Source organism: Nicotiana tabacum, chromosome 17, assembly GCF_000715075.1.
Source record: "Nicotiana tabacum cultivar K326 chromosome 17, ASM71507v2, whole genome shotgun sequence".
In the NCBI taxonomy this organism is placed as follows: Eukaryota; Viridiplantae; Streptophyta; class Magnoliopsida; order Solanales; family Solanaceae; genus Nicotiana; species Nicotiana tabacum.
Genome location: NC_134096.1, coordinates 130,087,960 through 130,106,998, shown reverse-complemented (window position 1 = coordinate 130,106,998; position 19,039 = coordinate 130,087,960). Strand labels below are relative to the sequence as shown.

Below are 19,039 nucleotides of genomic sequence, written 5' to 3'. Positions count from 1 at the left end.
CAAAACAAGAAAAAGTAAAACTTAGAATACATTCATACAAAAGAAGAAGAAGTAATGAAGAAAGAAAAAAACATACTGCAACGGCGTTGTGCATGGCATTGTTCAACAAACACTCTCTCGAGAGTGCCTGAATCTTTTCCCAGTCTTTCTCTGAAGCCAAAGGCTTCAGATAATTAGCAAGCTACACCAGTCGGGATAGCAAGTTGCATTCGGTAGAGACCGAAAGAGTAACATTCCTCCTCCTTTATGGATCTTCAGAAAGGGCAGCATAATTTTGCCCCAAATTCCCATGAACTGGTCAGATGCGGACGATGGAGGTGATGTAGCAAGTGGTGGTAGAAGAGTGGATGAGATGGAAGTGATGCAGTAGTTGCTGGTATTGGTGAAGGTGGAGATGAAGCTGATGGAGTTGAAGAGTGAGAAGCAGCTGCATCAAATACAATGCTGGCTGTTGGATTCTCTCCAACCAAAGATGGGAAGGACCCGGTACTCAGCCCCGCGGTACTCAACCAAAGATGGGAAGGAAGGTAAGTTAAAATTACTATAATTTTTGGCCTTCCACCCGTATTTAAGGGCCAGTTCTTTCTATAAACGAGTTTCGGGCGTCGTGACGTCCAAAATCTTCTGAACCCATCGGTCAAAACCTTCCACCACTGGTGGGATCCATCGAGTTGCTAAGACATGCGAAGGGTTAAGAGTCGATACGGCCATAGAAGAATATTTAGTGAAAGAAAACATATTAAATAAAGATCTTACGAGTGCAATTCCAAGGGGCCGAAAAGGATGAAGCCGTTGTTGGAATGATATTATTGGTGGCAACTGTAACGAACCGTTCCATCCACCCACGGTCGTTATCATCATCCATGCTGGTCAACATAGCATGGTGACCACGTTTGCAGAGGTTTATCATACCCCCACGGAAAATCTTGGGGGAGTAGAGATTCATCATACGAGTTAATGTTAGCTCCTCTCCAGCCACTTAGCACAAACGTCGAAGACATGCGACCGTCCTCCACACTGAAGGACTTACCTATTCCAAACACACTTGGTAGCGAAAGCAAAACTCCGCAATCACGGAATCAAGTTCTCCACTGAAAGAAAACGCACCCAAAGTAAAGGGATACGTGTAAAAATATGTAAAACTTCCTTGGGAAGGGTCACTCGCTTTGATAGATCAGGAGCAATGATACCCAACGCATGGTAGCGTCAGTCTTCCTTCACATCAGGAATACTGGAATGACGAATGGAAGAAGGGTACCTATATCCCATGTACGAGGGTTAGCAGTAGGGAATTTCTCTTCAAAGTCCTTTGTGGTACTGAGTTTTCTTGGGATGATGGAACCCACCGTTAGAGGAGTAGAGTCCCCGGCTTTGTTCTTGTTCTTTGAAGAACCAGCACGCTTGGAGGAAGAAGCCATTGAATAAGAAGAAGGAACAGGTTTTGTATTTGAAGAGAATTAGAGAAAGGATGGAAAACAAAGATGCAAATCGGAAGCTCGGGAAATTATGAAGCACAAAGGAAAAGAATGATGCGTATAAGTAAAATTTTGGCAGCTAAATTCATGGCCATGATTACCTCGATAATCGGCAAAAGTTGTGATGAGTCATGGGATGACGCGTGATCGGGGTATTAAATGCGGAGAGACGCACGTCTAATCAACTGTCACAAGCCTTCGGAGGGAATTATTGTAATTTCCGCCAAAAGAGTGTTTCTACCAACTTTTTGGTAACACAAAGTTATGTCACCGGAAAGTAGGGGGACTATCTGTATAGGGTGAAATATTATGACATATGGTCATCTAAAGGAAAGACACGTGGAACCCAAGACGGGGATGGCCGAAGACCAAACGCAACCATTCAGCATGTCACCGGAAGAGATAACATTCATAAAGGTGTATTAAATGCTCTGTGCCCGGTAGCATTTAATAGGGAATATTCTGCAGGATTAAGAGCGACGATCCGTTACAGAGAATTTGGCATTTATATTCACCGTTAAATCTTCATCAATGACCCTTATAATTGGCATTCAAGGAGGACACGATCCTAGGGCCTCCTTCCCTAGACACAACTATAAATAGTGAGCCTAGTTATCATTGTAAATTGGACGAATTTTCTGGCAAAACTTATACTACATTCTATACAAAGCTTAATACAATCTTACTCTTCCGCTTTTTGATCTCATCATTACTGTACCCGGAAACCTTGTTTCCGGAACTGTCATCTCTGTTGTTTCATCTACATTTTAAGGCTAAGTATTGTACATTCTTTTTATTATCGCATTATTTCAGGATCAAATTAGTTCACTTGTCTAGAAACCACGTATAAATTCAACTGTACCGTTTTACGAGTAAATATTTTTGTATACGTCAAGGACCATATCTGTTATGTGGTATATATCAAGGACTAAAATAGTCCAAACCCCGTACATTAAGGACCATTTTGATCATTTCTCTTCAATTCTTCTTGATTTCCTCTATTTCACAATCTATCTATAATTTGTAAAGGATAAGATAGGGATAGGAGCCGGACAGAGCCACTGCACCTCCGCACCGCAACTCCTCATAAAGCAATTATCCAATTGGAACGTCTCTCTTTTGGCATTTTCTCACGCAAATTTCCTTCAATTTTTACTGTACAATCCTTGATAAAGTACTAGTAGTACTTTCACTCCTAAAAAATCTGCCAAATTTACACTTATCAGGTGTCTATGTACTAAATTTCTACTTACAATGTTCAAAATGCGTTCTAACTTTTTTTAAAATTTCTTGAATGTGATTAGTTCTTTGATCTCTTATAGAACGTAAATGACCCGAAATATGAAATGTGAATTAGGAAGGACTGGCCAACGAAATATTAATTGAAAACTGAACTTAGATATACTCAAGGATAATATATTTTTGTTATCGCGAAATATATTGGCCGTCGTGGGTGATGATTGAGCTAAATTTAGATTCTGGAATAATGCACTTGATGATATAAATTATTTGAAAAATTAATATTTTCTTCATTGTTTGAACAATTCACTTAGAAAAATCAAGAAATAAAAGTATGGTATAATTTCTCAATATTATTTCCAAAATTTTACTTGGATATTTAACCAAATGACTCTCCGAACTATAAATGGCCAATATTTTGAATGGTCAATATTATGCTATAGACGCAATGTATTTTCACCCTCAAAGAATAGTTATCCAATTCGTTTAAAGACAACCAAACGATAGTCAACCCCAAATGAAACTCTTACCATTCATTCTCAATTCTCAAAAACGGGACATGCAAAACTGAATACTGAGCTAAAAAATTTGCTGTTTTGTTTGCTCAAACGCAAAGGAAAATTACGAATTTCCGAATTTATGCTCAAGAGAAATGGCTAATTACTCGAAGGCCCACGTTTGCCAGTGTTTGAGCCGGCTGCTGACGGTTCGCCGGAACTCAACGGTGATGATAATGGGAGAAAGAAGGAAGACCGGCATGGAATTTGTTGACGGAGTATTGGGCCTGGCCCATGGGCTTCTTCAGCTGGGCCTTAAGCCCGGTGATGTAGTTGCCATTTCTGCTCTTAACAGGTTCTTATTATTATGGGAACTGCTGCCATTTTAATTCTAGCTGCTAATGTACAACTTTCATTTCCTTCCCAGTTCCCAGTACCACATGGGCAATAACAGAAAATAAAAGGGGAACTGGCTTATTGCTGTTATTTTACATTTTAATCAAAACAATTTGTTTCATGTTATCATCGATCTTATTTTATGATATTACCTTTCTTCTGAAATAAGGAACGTTGAGCATTTAATTAAAAAGAATTGGCATGAAAAATGAATTTATGTCTGGAAATAGTCATAAGGTACTCAAATTTGACTGCATCATATTTGCCAGTGAACTACTCTTGAATTGTTAGGAATTCTTTTTCATCATCCAATTTTTGTTGCAGTGATCTGTACTTGGAGTGGTTACTCGCAGTTGCGTATGTAGGAGGAATTACTGCACCTTTCAACTACCGTTGGGTAAATAAGCAAAGCACCTACTCTCTTATCTTCCATTGACATAACTGGAAGACTATTTTTTGTATTTTCTAATTCATTAATGGGTGAATTTCAATATCAGTAACAGTTATTACTCTCTTGGTCTGTGTTACATGGAGTTGCCTGGAAGTATCATTATCCTATTCCGCTATGCATGCACCTAGGAGTTTTCAATCTTGAAAAAAAGGGCAGCCCGCTAAGCTCCCGCTATGCGCGGGGTCCGGGAAAGAGCCGGATCACAAGGGTCTATAGTACGCAGTCTTACCCTACATTTCTGTAAGAGGCTGTTTCCACGGCTTGAACCCCTGACCTCCTGGTCACACTAGTTTGTAATTTAAGGATTCACTCAAAGTACCAATATCATACCTGTTGCATTGTTTAGATTTACGCAGTATGAAAAAACCATGTAACATAGCTCTTGATTGTAAACAGTTTAAACATATGTAAACTTAACTTTCTATGAGGAAACTGAAAATGATATCATGGTTAAGTACTTTCTATCACAGCAAAGCATCAATATCTGTATAATATAAGATTGAAGAAACTGTTCCGGATATAAGCATGTTCTCCTAGTAACTCTTCTCAGCATGCAGAGCTTGGAAGAAGCAAGAACAGCTCTTCAGGTAGCAAAGCCAACAATGTTGGTCCACGATGCAACCTGTAATTTCTGGAAGTTCGAGTCCTATGATGATTCTGTACCTTCTCTGAGGTGGCAAGTGCTAATGGATAATCCTAGTGTAGTTAATAGCACTAAGCTTGGTATGTGTTAAAGCATTCATGACCAGAATGAATATATATAAAAAAAGAGTATTCTTCTTCTGTTTATTAATTTATCATTCTTACATCTGCCAGGATTAACTACTAAACAGCTTAAAAGAAGTTTCAAAAGGCATTTAGTTGCAGACTACCTGTGGGCACCTCAGGAAGCTGCTATAATATGCTTTACCTCAGGTATATGCTAACTACCTTTCTACATGCTCATTTCTCGTTGCTCCTTTTCTTTTCCCTAATCCAGAAAGTGATTTCAAATCCTCTCACACCGAAGGAGATGGACAAAAATAAGTTCTAAGAGAAATGTAGTTGTGGAAACCTCTTTTTGAACCAAGGAACGTAATTTCTCCCTCAAAATTTTATCTGGGTCAGATTAGGCAAATATCTTGTTTCTTAGTCTCAGTAAAAGTTTTTTGGCTATTAGCAAAATTCATGAGCAAGGAAAAGGTCATTTTGTATGTCATACTAACCATTTGCTCCGCTGAGAAATGTGTTGTGTGGGTTGAGTCATAGAACTGCTGTTCTGGTACAAGGAGTATTTGTAAGTCCTTTGACTTGTATTTATCATTTATTCTGTTTCCTAATGACAATAGGAACCACCGGGCGGCCAAAGGGAGTTACCATAAGCCATTCAGCTTTGGTGGTGCAATCCCTTGCAAAAATTGCAATTGTTGGTTATGGTGAGGATGATGTATGCTTATCTACTATGATAAAACATGATATGAATGTCTCAACCTTGATATAGTACAAGTTGATTCGTGTTATGGTTTTCTTGCAGGTCTATTTACACACTGCACCATTGTGCCACATTGGTGGTATATCATCAGCCTTGGCCTTGTTAATGGCAGGAGGTTGTCATATTCTACTACCAAAGTTTGAAGCTAAATTGGCTATTGAATCCATAGAGCAGCATAATGTTACTTCTTTTATCACAGTTCCAGCTATGATGTCTGATGTAATCTCTTTTTATAGGTAAAGCACTCAGTTGTCCTACACGATGCAAAGATGAATTTCAATAGGATTTATCTTTTGAACAAAGTTGAAGTGAATAATAACTGTATGGGCATCCATATGATTGGTTAATCAGGCTTTTTCCTTAGAAGTTACTACCAATATTAATTTGTGACATTATCTCCTTTAGATTTTGCAAGGAATACTTTTTGTGATGTCCTGATCAAGATTAAAAGAATTTTGCTCTCTTTTTGCCCAGTTTCTAGTGGTGCTTGATTCTTTTCTAGGTTTCTCTCCATGGACATTTAGCACATCCACTGAGTTCATGATAAGTGCAAATATTTGATTCTACTTTCACTTGTCGTAGGACAAAGCACACATCTGTAGGGTCCAAATCTGTGAGGAAGGTTCTTAATGGAGCTGGGGGTCTTTCATCAGATCTTATCAAAAATGCGATTGAGATTTTCCCGAGGGCTAAAATTCTTTCAGCCTATGGTATGTTGGTTTAGTGACTACTTGACATATTTTCCCCATCTTCTCCAAAATTATCCTTTCTGAACAAAATATTCTGTTGTAGCAGGAGATCGCAAGCTTTAAAGTGGTGTTCCTGATGTATGATATATATCATCCACTAGACATTATGCTTTCCAAATTTATAGTGGCACAAGTCCTAACCTTAAACCTTCTTGATGTATTCTGTATAGTTAGCTTCACGAATATCTACCCTTCGGTAAACAAAGCATTCTGTGTCGGTCGTGCTCTCCTGATAAGAATTCTTTAATTGTTCTTTAGGAATGACCGAGGCATGTTCTTCTCTAACTTTCATGACTCTTTATGACCCGACGAAAGAGAGTTGTGTCCAGAATTCTTGTGCCAATAGCTCCAATTTGTCACATAAACCAGATGGTATCTGTGTTGGAAAGCCTGCTCCACATATTGAAATATGGATTGCTGGGGATGATTCATCTTGTATAGGGAGGATTTTGACACGAGGACCCCATGTAATGCTTGGATACTGGGGTCAAATGCCAAGCAAGAATTCTTCTCCAACTGATGAATGTTGGCTTGACACTGGTGATATAGGACATATAGATGATTGTGGAAATGTCTGGCTCATTGGGCGTTTGAAAGGTCGAATAAAGAGTGGGGGCGAGAATGTTTATCCGGAAGAGGTAAGCATCCAGACTTTAATTCCTTTGTTTCTTCGTTTCCATTGAGCTATCATCACAAAGAGAACTGCCTACTTGAAATCTTATTACTTGATGACCAAATGATAGATATATTTTAATTAACTTTTGGTAATGGAAAACCATGATTTCTTTTTGATTGTTTCTATAGGAACATAATTGCCCTATAAATCCATTTAGTAAGTTTGTTTTGGCGCAGGTGGAAGCTGTCTTATCCCAACATCCAGGGATATCTGCTAGTGTTGTTATTGGGCTTCCCGACTCTCGCTTGACCGAGATGGTCATTGCCTGTATTAGGCTCAAAGACAATTGGCAGTGGACTGATTCCAGTTCTAATCATCCGGTTAACAAGAAGGAGCATTATCTGTCCAGCACTCTCCTCCAGAACTTCTGTAGAGCGAAAGATTTGACGGGGTATTCTTCTTTTTCTATGTTGGTCAAGGGAATTCGATTGCAGCAAGGCTATCTCATACTCCACTCCAATCTCACCCCTGCCTTGCGTGATCTGATTCATATTGATGACATGTACTGTAATATTTTGCAGGTTCAAAATACCCAAGAATTTTGTATTGTGGAAAAATCAATTTCCAGTGACAACAACAGGGAAATTAAGAAGAGATCAAGTCAGAGCAGAACTTATGTCTTATAGGCAGTTACAGCCCAGCAGACTATGACTCCAAATCCTCCTCTTGCATTTGTTTTGAGTGACTAACTACATGGTGAGAGAATACACAGAGACAAATACTGGGAATTATCTGACATGGTGCACGGAAACTATGCAGCTGTTCCTCAACAATAAAAAAAAAAATGCAGCTGTTTCTCACAGCAAATTATCCATTTAATTCTCTATCTCAGGTTATTTAATGTGTATTAGTTATTTCCCCATTAAGTTGTAATTGACGAGATACTTTTTATTTCATTACTCATATATACCCATACAAATTCTTCTTTATTATATGTACCATCAAGCTGAATAACATCCCGATTCATCGAATCTGAATGATCGCGAAGTTGAATATCGTAGTGCACTTCTTTCCCCAATTTCTATTATTTCTTGTTTATTAGTCTTTGCTAGTCAAAATAGAAGCTCACCATTATTGCAGGAAGTCAAATGAAACAACTGATTCTGAGTAGTAGTTACTTCTGAAAATTAACGGTTCCAAAGCAATTATCATCATGCCAAGAAGGTTCCATCATTTAAGCATATGGAACAACATTATGAAAATGTATACTACCTTAGTAGGACAGAAGCAGCTCTGGCAATATCAGTAATTGCCAGTAGCTTTTACAAGTTATTGGTCGTAGGTTATGTGTGCAGGAAAAGAGAATTTCTGACGATGTGTATAAACATCTGAATAACTCAAGATCATATCTATTAGATTTTCGCCAAGTCTGCTCTCACCTCAAGCCATGACAACATAGTGTTGAAAACAAGCTCCACACTTTCATTTGGTTCACCTATCAATTGGTGCCACATTCCTGGGAAAATCTTCATCGTCTTATCTTTACTTCCTGCTGTTTCATACACAAGTTGAGCAGCTTCAGGATCACATACCTTATCATCCCCACCTTGAAGAATCAGCAAAGGGACTTCTAGTTCATGAGAGTTCCTCTGTATATATTCACAGACTTTCAGAAGCTCTAATGCAGTGGCAGCTGGTGGCTTCTGGGAAGCCATGTGATTCGGACTTTTTGAGACCATTTTTCTCTTCCATCCCTCCTTGTATGATTTAGATCCAGGTGGTTTGGTGATCACAATCCTCCAAGATGGTGCTACAAAGGCGGCCAATGGTAGTAGCTTCTCCAGTGGCCAAACAGGTTTGTATTTCTTTGACACTCCACACATTGGTCCACTTAAAACTAGACCTTTCCATACAGTCTTCTGCCTTAGACATATAAGTGTAGCAATTGCACCACCTAATGACTCACCATACAGGAAAGCAGGGAGCTTCGGGTGATTGGCACAAGCAGAGTCGAAGTACTGTATGCAGTCTTCGACTAAGGGTTGAATACTCGGAATGTAGCCAGGTGAGCCTTCTGAGTAACCGTGACCTTGTAGGTCAAGAGCACAAACGAAAAATCCGGCTTTCGCCATTGTTACTGCATTTAGCTCAAAAAGCCAGCTGCTTTCGGATGTATAACCATGAATCATGCCCACAAGACCTCTTAACTGATTACTTGATTCAGGCTGCCAAGATTGTGTGAATATCTTCATGTTTTGTTTGTTTAACATGAAGCTTTCTTTATGCATGATTTTCTGTTGCTTGTAAAACTCTTCTCTTGGAAGGTCTCCGTAAGGGCTGTTCTCGTTAGCTTGGAAAATTGGATGAGACATAGTGTACTAGTGAGTTTGTCTGTTTAGCTCCTACTTTTTTGGTGGGGATACAATAGTCTTGTTTGGGATTGTGAAGGTGCTGAATGTGACTACTTTGAGTTGATATATATATATACACATATGATATTATGATATGTCTATGTTGCTCAAGAGTACAGATCAGTTGGGAGTTTAGCCTCCCAACTGTTTCATGCTGGAGCTATAAATGGAAATAAGAGACATGAATCAATTATAGAATTAGATATGATTTTCTTTCCGTACCAAATTTGGCTTCTATTAAGTTGAGGAATAAATTTGTGTTTCCTTTTGCTTTTTTTATTTTTATTTTTTGGCACTGTTGAATTGGCAACCTTCTTTTGATTTCCTTCATAGTTATCCTACATGTTCTTCTAAGGATAAGATTAAGGGGCAATTAGCTACGTCCTTAGGGCATTTCATGCATATTGTCCAACTTATGCATTAAAACCGAAACCTATTAAATTTAAGAGAGAGTATCTCATTACCCCTGACTTGGCACATTTAAACCACAAATCTCAAAAACATTGCCAGCAAACAGGCATTATTACAATGCAACTTTTAATTGAGATTACACAACAAGTAGTTGCAACACAAGACAAGGGAGGGGCCACCCCAAACATCCTTGAATGGGCAATGGAAATTATTAAGCCTAATATCAACTCAAACTCTAGTATTCAAGGAGAACGCAAGAAAAAAAATTGGTATCTTCTAAAAGTAATGTAATATTATCGGTTACAAGAAAAAGTAAAAAAGATCTTAAATGCGAAGCAAGCTACTTCTTCAAAGTAAGTGGCCTCAATGGAGACTTCAGGGTTTTGTCACAAGCTGGGATGTGCTAAACTTGTTTTCTATTTTTTTTTCCGAAGATCATGACTTCTGGCTAAGAATTTTTGAAGTATATTTATTCTATGTTTGAAATCTGTTATCTTTTCAGTCTCACATTTTTATGAATGATAGGTGGAGATCTGTATTTACATGATGGTATAAAAATTTATGTATAAAGGACAGCATGGTACATTAAGCTTTCGTTATGCACGGGATCCGGGGAAGGACCGGACCACAAGGGAATAGCCTTTTACTAAGAATTTCGGACGATGAATAAGAAAGAATCAGACATCTGAAAAGCCTTTTACTAAGAATAAACTTTGAAACATACCTAAAAGTTAATCATATTGAACTGACCACCGAAGGATGTGGTGCAGTGGATGAGGCTGTCCCTCCCTTAACCAGAGGTCTCGAGTTCGAGCCCTAGGTATGGATAAATCCTTGGTAGGGAGCGCTACCTCCCGAATGGGGCCTTACCCGGCGCGAATCCGGATATAGTCGGACTCCAATGCAGGTACTGGACACCGGGTGAAAACCAAAAAAATCATATTGAACTGGTGATTGAAAAAATTGTTTGATTAAACAAAATCATCATATCAAAGCATAAAATTTAAACAGTTAGACTGATTCTGAACATTTTGAAAATTGTGAAAATTGTACAAAATAATATTAAAAGTAAAATCGTATCAAAGTTTTTGAAACGTCTCAAAATGAAAAAAAAAAATTGACAATGAGTCAATAACAAAATGAAATTCTACAAAAGCTCGAGCAATTATTTTAAATCACTATCAATGGGCAACAAGGAAGAATTCAACTGATTTGTCGACAACAAATAGTCGCCAGTTTCAGAATTGAAATATTCAATGAGACGAAAGATGATAAACACATGGATTTCTGTTAAATTAAACTAACCAAAGTAGTCTGTACATTTTGCTTCTCTATCTTTATATACAAGAAAGCTGACAAAATGTACCTAATATACCTAAGAAAATTCACAGCTGCAGCTATATATGTTTGGTTTTCCTGACTGATGATAAAGAATATACAAAACTAACTAGGGATCCCCTCTACAAGCCCGGTCAGTTGAAACTTCATAAACCTTTCCCTATTTCAAGCTGTCTGCTACAAAAGGTAATACATTTCTGTGACACTAACTAAAATCTGTTTTTCTACCTTCAGGATGGAGTAATGCAATGTCTTTATCTGTTCAACAAAAGAAACATGAATCAAAGAAAGATTGATTTATGAAAGAAACAGTTAAAAGATATCCTAAGATATATTGCAATGTCTTGCAACAAGCTTGCTGTTTTTGGGATGTGTACCAATTTACCAAATGAAGAGTTCACTTCCTCCGAATTTTCAATTTATTTTCTATCTGTGCTATGACAAATCATCAGAACAACATGTTTTATCAATAGCCATTTTGCAGTTAGCTTTTGCAATATTCTTTTGCTCTATGGCTTTCGCCACTGCTGAATCTGCACGTTTTTTCTCTTTCTGCCACCAGTTGCTTCTAACATCTTCATACTAGGATTTCACCAACTCACTTTGATTTTTCTTTTCTTGTTTTCTTTTTAAAATTTTCTAAAGCAACCTTTCAAGATCACTCCTTTTTTCATAAGCCCTAGTTTTCTCAACCTTCAAATTTTTTTCGTAACTCAGCCGTTTTCCTTTCTTTTTCAGTTTCTTTTTTTTTCTTTTTTTTGTTGGAGAATCCCTGAGGAATAATGGAACACGGTTACTAAAAACCCATTATTTTACTCAGGTTCTTTTCCTTTTCTTGAGCAGGAGTAAGACGATATATGATAAATGTTACAGTCAAATATAACAAAATGAATAGCTTAATTAAAAGTTTTAATTTTCAGTAAATGTTTTTAATACTCCCTCTATTCATTTTTATATAGCGATGTTTGACTGGGAATGGAGTTTAACAAACGAAAAGACGACTTTTGGCACATACCATACAGCTAGAATTTGTGTCATTCTTTTCAGAACAACCAAAAAAGGAAAGAGTGCTACATAAAGTGGAAAAGAGAGAGTAACAAATAGTAGCAATTTAGTGTTTAGCAAATACATATCGATAATTAGACATTCCCATAAAGTTTGTCTTAGAGGGTGCTCTAGCTAACAACAATAAAACCAAAAGTTATGCATATCACCCACTGAAAACTATACTATAGCAGAAGAAAAATTACCTTAAGCAGGAGATGATTTTACTAGCTTGGTAGACTCGCCAGTTAATTCCCTTTTGATCACCTTCAGAATCTCTATAATCTGCATTTAAGTAAGCGACATGTGAATAAGGTATAATATTAGCCCCATATAAATGCAATTGCATGATTCAGAGGTGAAGCAAATGCTAAGTAGCTCCCCCCCCCCCCCAAATACCCGATTATCTTCAGTGGCAGAGCAAGAACAGTAGGAGTATAGTCATTTACCCCTCGTCACTGGACCTTTAGCCACTGGTTTGTAAAAGTTTGCACATGCTAACAACTAGATACCCAGCTAACAACTTATCCTTCGATTGGAAGGAGTGACTACTTTATGTTCAGATGCAAAGGACAGATTTTCAAGTGTGCAGCCTATCTGACATACTTGAAGCATATTGGAACTTAGAGATGACTATTAGACACATATTGCTGAATCAATAAACCGGACTAATACTAGTCTCACAGGAATGATAACACATATCTTTTAAGACACGATTCATCTTACCCCAGGATAATGCTGCAAAACTGGCGAGTAATGATCAAGTGCTATATAAATCTTCTCAAGTAGGCTTAAAAGTGTATCCACCTCATCACCCAAAAGATCAACCTGAATGTACAAGAAACCTCTTAGAAAAACTAGGTAAACCATAGTAAAACATCAAAAAGTTAAAGCATGATGCACTTTTGTAGTAGGTTAAAACAATACTGATGTGGCATTTGAGCTACGGGTTGAACAGTATTTTTGACATGGAACATAGATTTATATGTGAAAAATCACATATTTCAACTAATATCAGATTCTGACCCCATAATTTAAGAACTACAGTGAGTTCAGTGCTAAGAACTTTAAAGATCGAACCCATCAAGTTCAAATTCTAGATCCACCTCTGGATTTAAAAGCTTATGTTTCAATTAAAATTATTGCATAGTTAATTGCTAATTTGCTATTTATCAGCAAAAACTACAGAAATATAACAAAAGATGCATTTTATGTAATTGCCTCAGCCTCGGCCAATTGAAGGTCTGAACATCTTCTGTCAAGCCTTTGTTGGTATAGTAGAATTGTTCTTCTCAGCAAATTTGCCTTTTTAACAAGAGAATCCAATTGAGAAGACGAGTGCTCAAACCTGAAAGTATTACCAACAAATTGCGTTAGGTCTGACTGCAGATAATCCAATGTAAACTTCGCAAGAGTCGTGTCTTCTAAGCAGAATAAGGTTTTGAATGTATATGTTTACCAGTTAACCGAAATTGTTTACGTGATCTTTTTCCCACTTTTTCCCCTACTAGAACTGAATGTTTATGCCAATCTTACCTAGAAACATGACGGCAAATGCAAAACACTACCAATACTTCTGAAACAAAAGTGGAGCTAGAATTGATCACCCAAAGAATACACCACAATTGATATATCGATTGAAAAAGATACACACACAAAAGCAAATAGCAACTAAAGAGGTTTGTAGAACGAAAAAATTGATAAAGCAAAATGTCCATTTTCTTCTTTTTATCTTTTAGTTGGCAGATGGAACAAAACCAAGTTAATTATCGGAAGAGAGCTAATTAAAAGCAAAGGAAGCCTAGACCATTAAACTTCTGGATACGCAAATATGGGACGAGAAATGAAAAGGTAGAAGGATATATCAGTTAATAGGTCAACAAAGCATAAAATATCCAATACTATGGATATGGTGACACCAAAAACTAAACCTTTTTTCAAAATAAGGAAATATGCAGGTTAATAACTATCAAAAACAAGAAAGATTTAAGGGAAAAGATGAAAAGTTTTACACAGCCTCTCAAGCTATTAAATCTGTGGAAATTTACCCCCTTAACTAGTTTTTGTGGCACTATACCCCTTTTTCCACATGAAATGCACATCAGTCATTTTGTTAGACAACCATTAAATCTGAGGGCAAAAATGTAGTCAGTTTTTTACTCCTTCCTTCTTTTTGATAATAGAGAGAAGATTATTTTTTTTGAGAAGGAATAAGTAGAGAGAAGATTTAATTTTTATTCCTTCCTTTCTTTTCTCCTGTTTTGCGCTTTTCTTCACCTTCTTCCTTCTCAACTTCATCTCCTAAACACACTGTTCCTTTGCTGCCAGCTCCCTGATAGGAATTTCTAACCTAGTATTTATTAATTTGCTAAAAGCCTTTGGCTAAGTTGTATCTAGTTTACATTGTGGAATATTTTGATAGGTTGAGAAAAATTAAAATCTAAAGTAAATAAGCTTTTGATTTGCTTCATTTACTCCAAAATTAAATGGCAGCCCCAAACTGCTTTTGCTAAGGAAAGCTTCCACATTCCGTCAATCCAGCTTTTCCTTCTCATTAGTGTCTTTCATCCCAGTTGCCATGCCAGCAACTTTCCTCCCAAATTTCCCCAGCTTCAATCGCTTGTGTTGAGCTTGGTCCTTGCCTCCTTAGGGTGGAATGGACGCCATTTTTTGTTGGAAAAGAGAAAGGAGGAGAAGGCATGGGGCCATAAAAGCTTGTGTGGGGGGGGGAGGGAGGGGCACTAGCAATGTAGAGAAGAGGAGAAGAAAATAGAAAAAGAATTGGTGCTACTCAAGACATAGATCTTATCAATTTTACACTAGTATCATTGACTTGTGAGGTACATGAGGTCTAGGCTCTTGTTTTGAGAGAAAAAGCTAACAAAAGGGGGAGATTGCTGCAATTTGAAAAGATGAAAGGGCACAATGCCACAAAATCAGATGAATTGGTAAATTGCTACAAACAAAAAAGTATAACGGTCACCAGAATAGCATCCCTTTATTTATTTTTAGGTCCTTATGACAAGAACAGAACACAGGTGTTCTGAAAACAAGTCCATATCAGTGTTTGTTTTAGAAAGTAGTGTCTTACAAATGTTATGTTCTTGGTGTAATCTGCAGTAACTTTTGGGTGTTCTTTTGTCAACCTTTTGGATTCTCTGCGTATTTGAAGGGACAAAAAGCCTTTCTGTACATATTGGCACTATGATATTCCAATTACTTATCGAAATGGTTAGGGAAGCACTGACCTGGCATTATTTGTTATCAAACTTCCTGTCACCCTGCATTCAAAATCAGCAAGCATCTTTGATGATTCATTTATATTACCAATAATTGTTTCCACCTGCTTTCTTAGCTCTATTTCTTTTGCTTCAAGTGAGGACAAAACAGTCTGCCTCTCTTCAGAGATAGCAAGGGCCATATCTTCCCTGTGATTAGCTTCTTTTAACTCCTCGGCCTTCTCCTCAAGACTTTTATTTAATTGTACTGCCTCCTCTTTCAATACTACAATTTGCTCCAATGCTTCTGCCAACTGGCCTTTTACTACATTTACTTCTTTGTTGCACCCAGAAGCTAATGTTTGTTGCTGACTTGCAAATTCTTTCACAGTATTTAACTCTTGACACACCTGCTCAAATTGCTTCCTCTCTTTTGCAAGAGCAGCTGAAGCATCTGTTGCTAACCTTTCCTTTTCGTTCACAGACGTTTCCAGCTCAGAAACATTTTGCTTTAGCCTGTCCTTCTCTTCAACCTCGAATTTCAATTCGTTTTCCATCTGACTAACTTTGGTCTCAAGAGATATTCGAATTTCTTTTTCATTCAAATACTCACAATACAGTTCTTTGAGAATGTCTTTAGCCTCCTTGATGCCTTCACCGAAAATCACTCCACAAGTTTCTTGCATAATCAGGCACTCCAAATCTAAATCTTCAATTTCAACCTTTCTAGTACGTCCAGCATCAGTATCACTACTATCATTAATCATATCAAATCCCAAGTTTAATTCCTCAACTTCATTTCCTGTCCCCCTGCTAAGATCCCTTAGAAAACAGGTATACACTTCTTCCCTTACAGAAGCTTCTATGAGTGACTGTTCCATGGCTACATTGAGATCTCCTATCTGTTTTAGCATGTCTGCTTCCGCCAAAGAATGTTGCAGCCTCTTCTCCGTAGCATCGGAAACCTGGGACAAAAGGGACTTAACTTCATTTTTCTTATCTCTAAGCAAGTCTCTGAACTGGTGATTTTCAGAAAGAAGGCTATCAAGCCTATCCTTCAAGTTACCGAAACTTAGAGTCTCCTGGGTAAATGCAGGATGTTTTTCATTCTCCACAAGAATATCATCCAATTTGAATATAATTTCTGGAATCTTCTTCCTTAAAACATCAAATTCACCCTTATCCTTTTTGTGTGGCACAGCAGAGCCTCCTCTAAGCTTTAGATAATCTGCTCTTAGAACAAAATATTCATCGGTTTTCTTTTGCAGAATGGACTCATGGTGTCTCTTCATCTTTGTCAGTATATTATTGAAATGGTTCACTATTTCGTCTCTTGACATGTGCTTCAATGTGGCAGCATCAAAGTTCTCAGGTATATCAGTCTTAGAATCGCCCATCTTCTCATTTCCATCCCAAACAGCTTTTGAAGAAGTCACATGCTCACTTGATGTCTTGCGTGCAAAGAAATCAGCATCATGCAATCCATGGGAAATCATATGCCCTGTTTCTGAACTTGACAATGACTTTAAAACAGCTTCCAAATCCGTCCGTAAACTAGAGATGTCATTCAACTTCTCATTTCGGTCACCACATAATTGAGCATACTGGTCCCACAATTTGTACTCAAAGTCTTCCTGCACAGTCCGAATTACACTGCGCATTACCATGGCCTCAAGCTCCACTTCAGTGAGATGCTCCTCCTGCCACTGACCAAGTGATGTCTTGGACAATTGTAGCATATCATCCATTCGCTTAAAGATGGTTTCCACCATCATTTTCAGGTTATCTATTGTTTTGTCCACCTGATCCCAGATTCCAGAATCCTTCTCCTGAAGAATACCTTCTAGTCCCACCATCTCAGAGCGAGGGCTGATGTTCCTGATACAATTGGATCCTCTAACCTCATAAATACTCTTATTCAACTTCTTGAATTCAGCCTTTGCCGAACTTCTTAGCCCATCAAGAAAGTCTCCCATCTTGTCATGCTCCATAAAAACATCTGATAGACTCAAGTGTTTCCGAAATTTCATGCTTTCTAGCTCATCCTGCAACGTGAATGACCCAAGAGATTCAATTTTGCTAAGACCCCCATCATGAAATTGCAAATACTCCTTCAAGTTGGTTAATTCCATTTCCTTAGCAGCTAGCCTCTCAGCCGCATCTTGCTCCACAGCAGTCACCATTCCCTTAATCACCGAGTCACTCACCATCCTCGATACCATTAAGCTGTCATTGATATCTTCCCAATAAGTATCAAAATCCTCCAATATCTCATCACCCAAATTCTCATTTTCCTTTCCACCATTAACCATGTTCTCAAACCCACCGTTTGTCATTCCCTCGAGGTCATCCTCATCGCGTGATTTTATACCATTCCCATTACTCACAGCCCCATTCTCTAATACCTCTGGACTTCCCATAACACAAGCATATCTGCAAATATTTTTCCCAATATTAGAAAACCCACTTAATCATTTCATTATCAAGAAAAAAACCACTTTAACCCAAAAATGTTTTTAACAAATTAACCATCAAACAGACGTACCCTACGCGGAAAATGCACTGAAACCCAAAATGATGGAGGAAGTGAACACACTCAAAGCTAAATTAACACAAAACTCAACAAATAAAACAACTTTCGAAGTAAGCAAAAAAGTTGCCAAAAATTAAAGAGCAAGCATAATAGGGAAAAGGGTGTTCAATTATTACAACAATTAATTAAAGCAGATATTTATATAAGAAAAAAGCTTAAATGTGTGAACTTACAAGGAAAGAACTGATATTATCCTTCAAGCAATAAAGATACCAAAAGAGCAATAACAAGTTCAAATGGGTCTTTGGTAAATGCTAAGATGTATGAGAGCTCTTGAATTTTTCTCAGAGTCAGTGGAGTATTAGCTTTAGGGTTTTGAGAGAGGAAGATTAGAAGGAGAAGGTTGGGGGGAATGAGCGGGAGTGATTACATATAAGAAATGAGGCTTAAATTAGATGATTTACACAAACTGCCGTCGCTTTTTAGTTTTGACTGATTTTTATTGGAACGTTGATTATGGAGTTTGATTCCAATAAGAAAAATAGTTGGATTTCGTGGAAAGATGGTCATAGTACGTCAATTAGGAAAACAATATACACTATTATATTATATTAATTAAGAATAAATATTGCACTAAACTGTATAGATGATGATAATTAATTATAATATGTAATTCTGGTAATAATTTATTTTTAAAGGGGAGTGGCCGAAGAAATGGGGAAAGCTGCAGAGAGTCCTAAGAAGTGGTTGACCGCATTTATAATTTGTTTGTATTTGGATAAAATTAAAAAATAATAATATCATTTTATTGAATTTGATTTTTCTTTCATTTTTTTTACCTTTGATTTTTCTTTCCTGAAAAGTTGAAATGGATATTTTGATTATCTTTACTATATTTTCTATCAATACTTTTATTTTCTTTAACATTTTCATCTTTCTTCTTTATTCTTATATTTATAAATTTGCTTTGAAAACGTTTTTTTAGCCGAGTTTCTATCGAAAGAGTCTCACTTTGTACAACTTATCTTTCCCCGACCCTCCACTTGTAAAATAACACTGGTATGTTGCATGTTAGAAATTGGTAGTCGGAAGCAAACTTGGTAGTCGGAATCAAACTCATTTTTAAATTTTTGCTAAATTTTCTTAACTATTTTGGCAAAAGAGGTTAAACTCGTTTTTTAAATTCCTTT

General features: G+C 37.3%; 3 protein-coding genes across 3 annotated transcripts; 1 reads left to right on the top strand and 2 right to left on the bottom strand.

The window, feature by feature from the left end:
* Positions 1 to 3,150: 3,150 nt before the first annotated feature.
* LOC107788339 (2-succinylbenzoate--CoA ligase, chloroplastic/peroxisomal) lies at positions 3,151 to 7,951 on the top strand. Its single transcript, XM_016610020.2, has 10 exons — positions 3,151 to 3,566; positions 3,932 to 4,004; positions 4,616 to 4,781; positions 4,875 to 4,973; positions 5,387 to 5,484; positions 5,572 to 5,765; positions 6,112 to 6,239; positions 6,537 to 6,916; positions 7,131 to 7,345; positions 7,476 to 7,951. Exons 1-10 carry the CDS (start codon positions 3,367 to 3,369, stop codon positions 7,603 to 7,605), a joined length of 1,683 nt encoding a protein of 560 aa, XP_016465506.1. The 5' UTR covers positions 3,151 to 3,366; the 3' UTR covers positions 7,606 to 7,951.
* A 104-nt stretch (positions 7,952 to 8,055) lies between these two features.
* LOC107788331 (caffeoylshikimate esterase-like) lies at positions 8,056 to 10,613 on the bottom strand. The gene has a single exon (XM_016610014.2). It carries the CDS (start codon positions 9,264 to 9,266, stop codon positions 8,307 to 8,309), a length of 960 nt encoding a protein of 319 aa, XP_016465500.1. The 5' UTR covers positions 9,267 to 10,613; the 3' UTR covers positions 8,056 to 8,306.
* A 375-nt stretch (positions 10,614 to 10,988) lies between these two features.
* LOC107779318 (WPP domain-associated protein-like) lies at positions 10,989 to 18,331 on the bottom strand. Its single transcript, XM_075235082.1, has 6 exons — positions 18,083 to 18,331; positions 15,347 to 17,749; positions 13,320 to 13,446; positions 12,825 to 12,926; positions 12,305 to 12,383; positions 10,989 to 11,312 (listed from the first exon to the last, which is right to left on the bottom strand). The coding sequence occupies exons 2-5, from the start codon at positions 17,734 to 17,736 to the stop codon at positions 12,306 to 12,308; spliced, it is 2,697 nt and encodes an 898-aa protein (XP_075091183.1). The 5' UTR covers positions 17,737 to 17,749; positions 18,083 to 18,331; the 3' UTR covers positions 10,989 to 11,312; position 12,305.
* Positions 18,332 to 19,039: the final 708 nt, after the last annotated feature.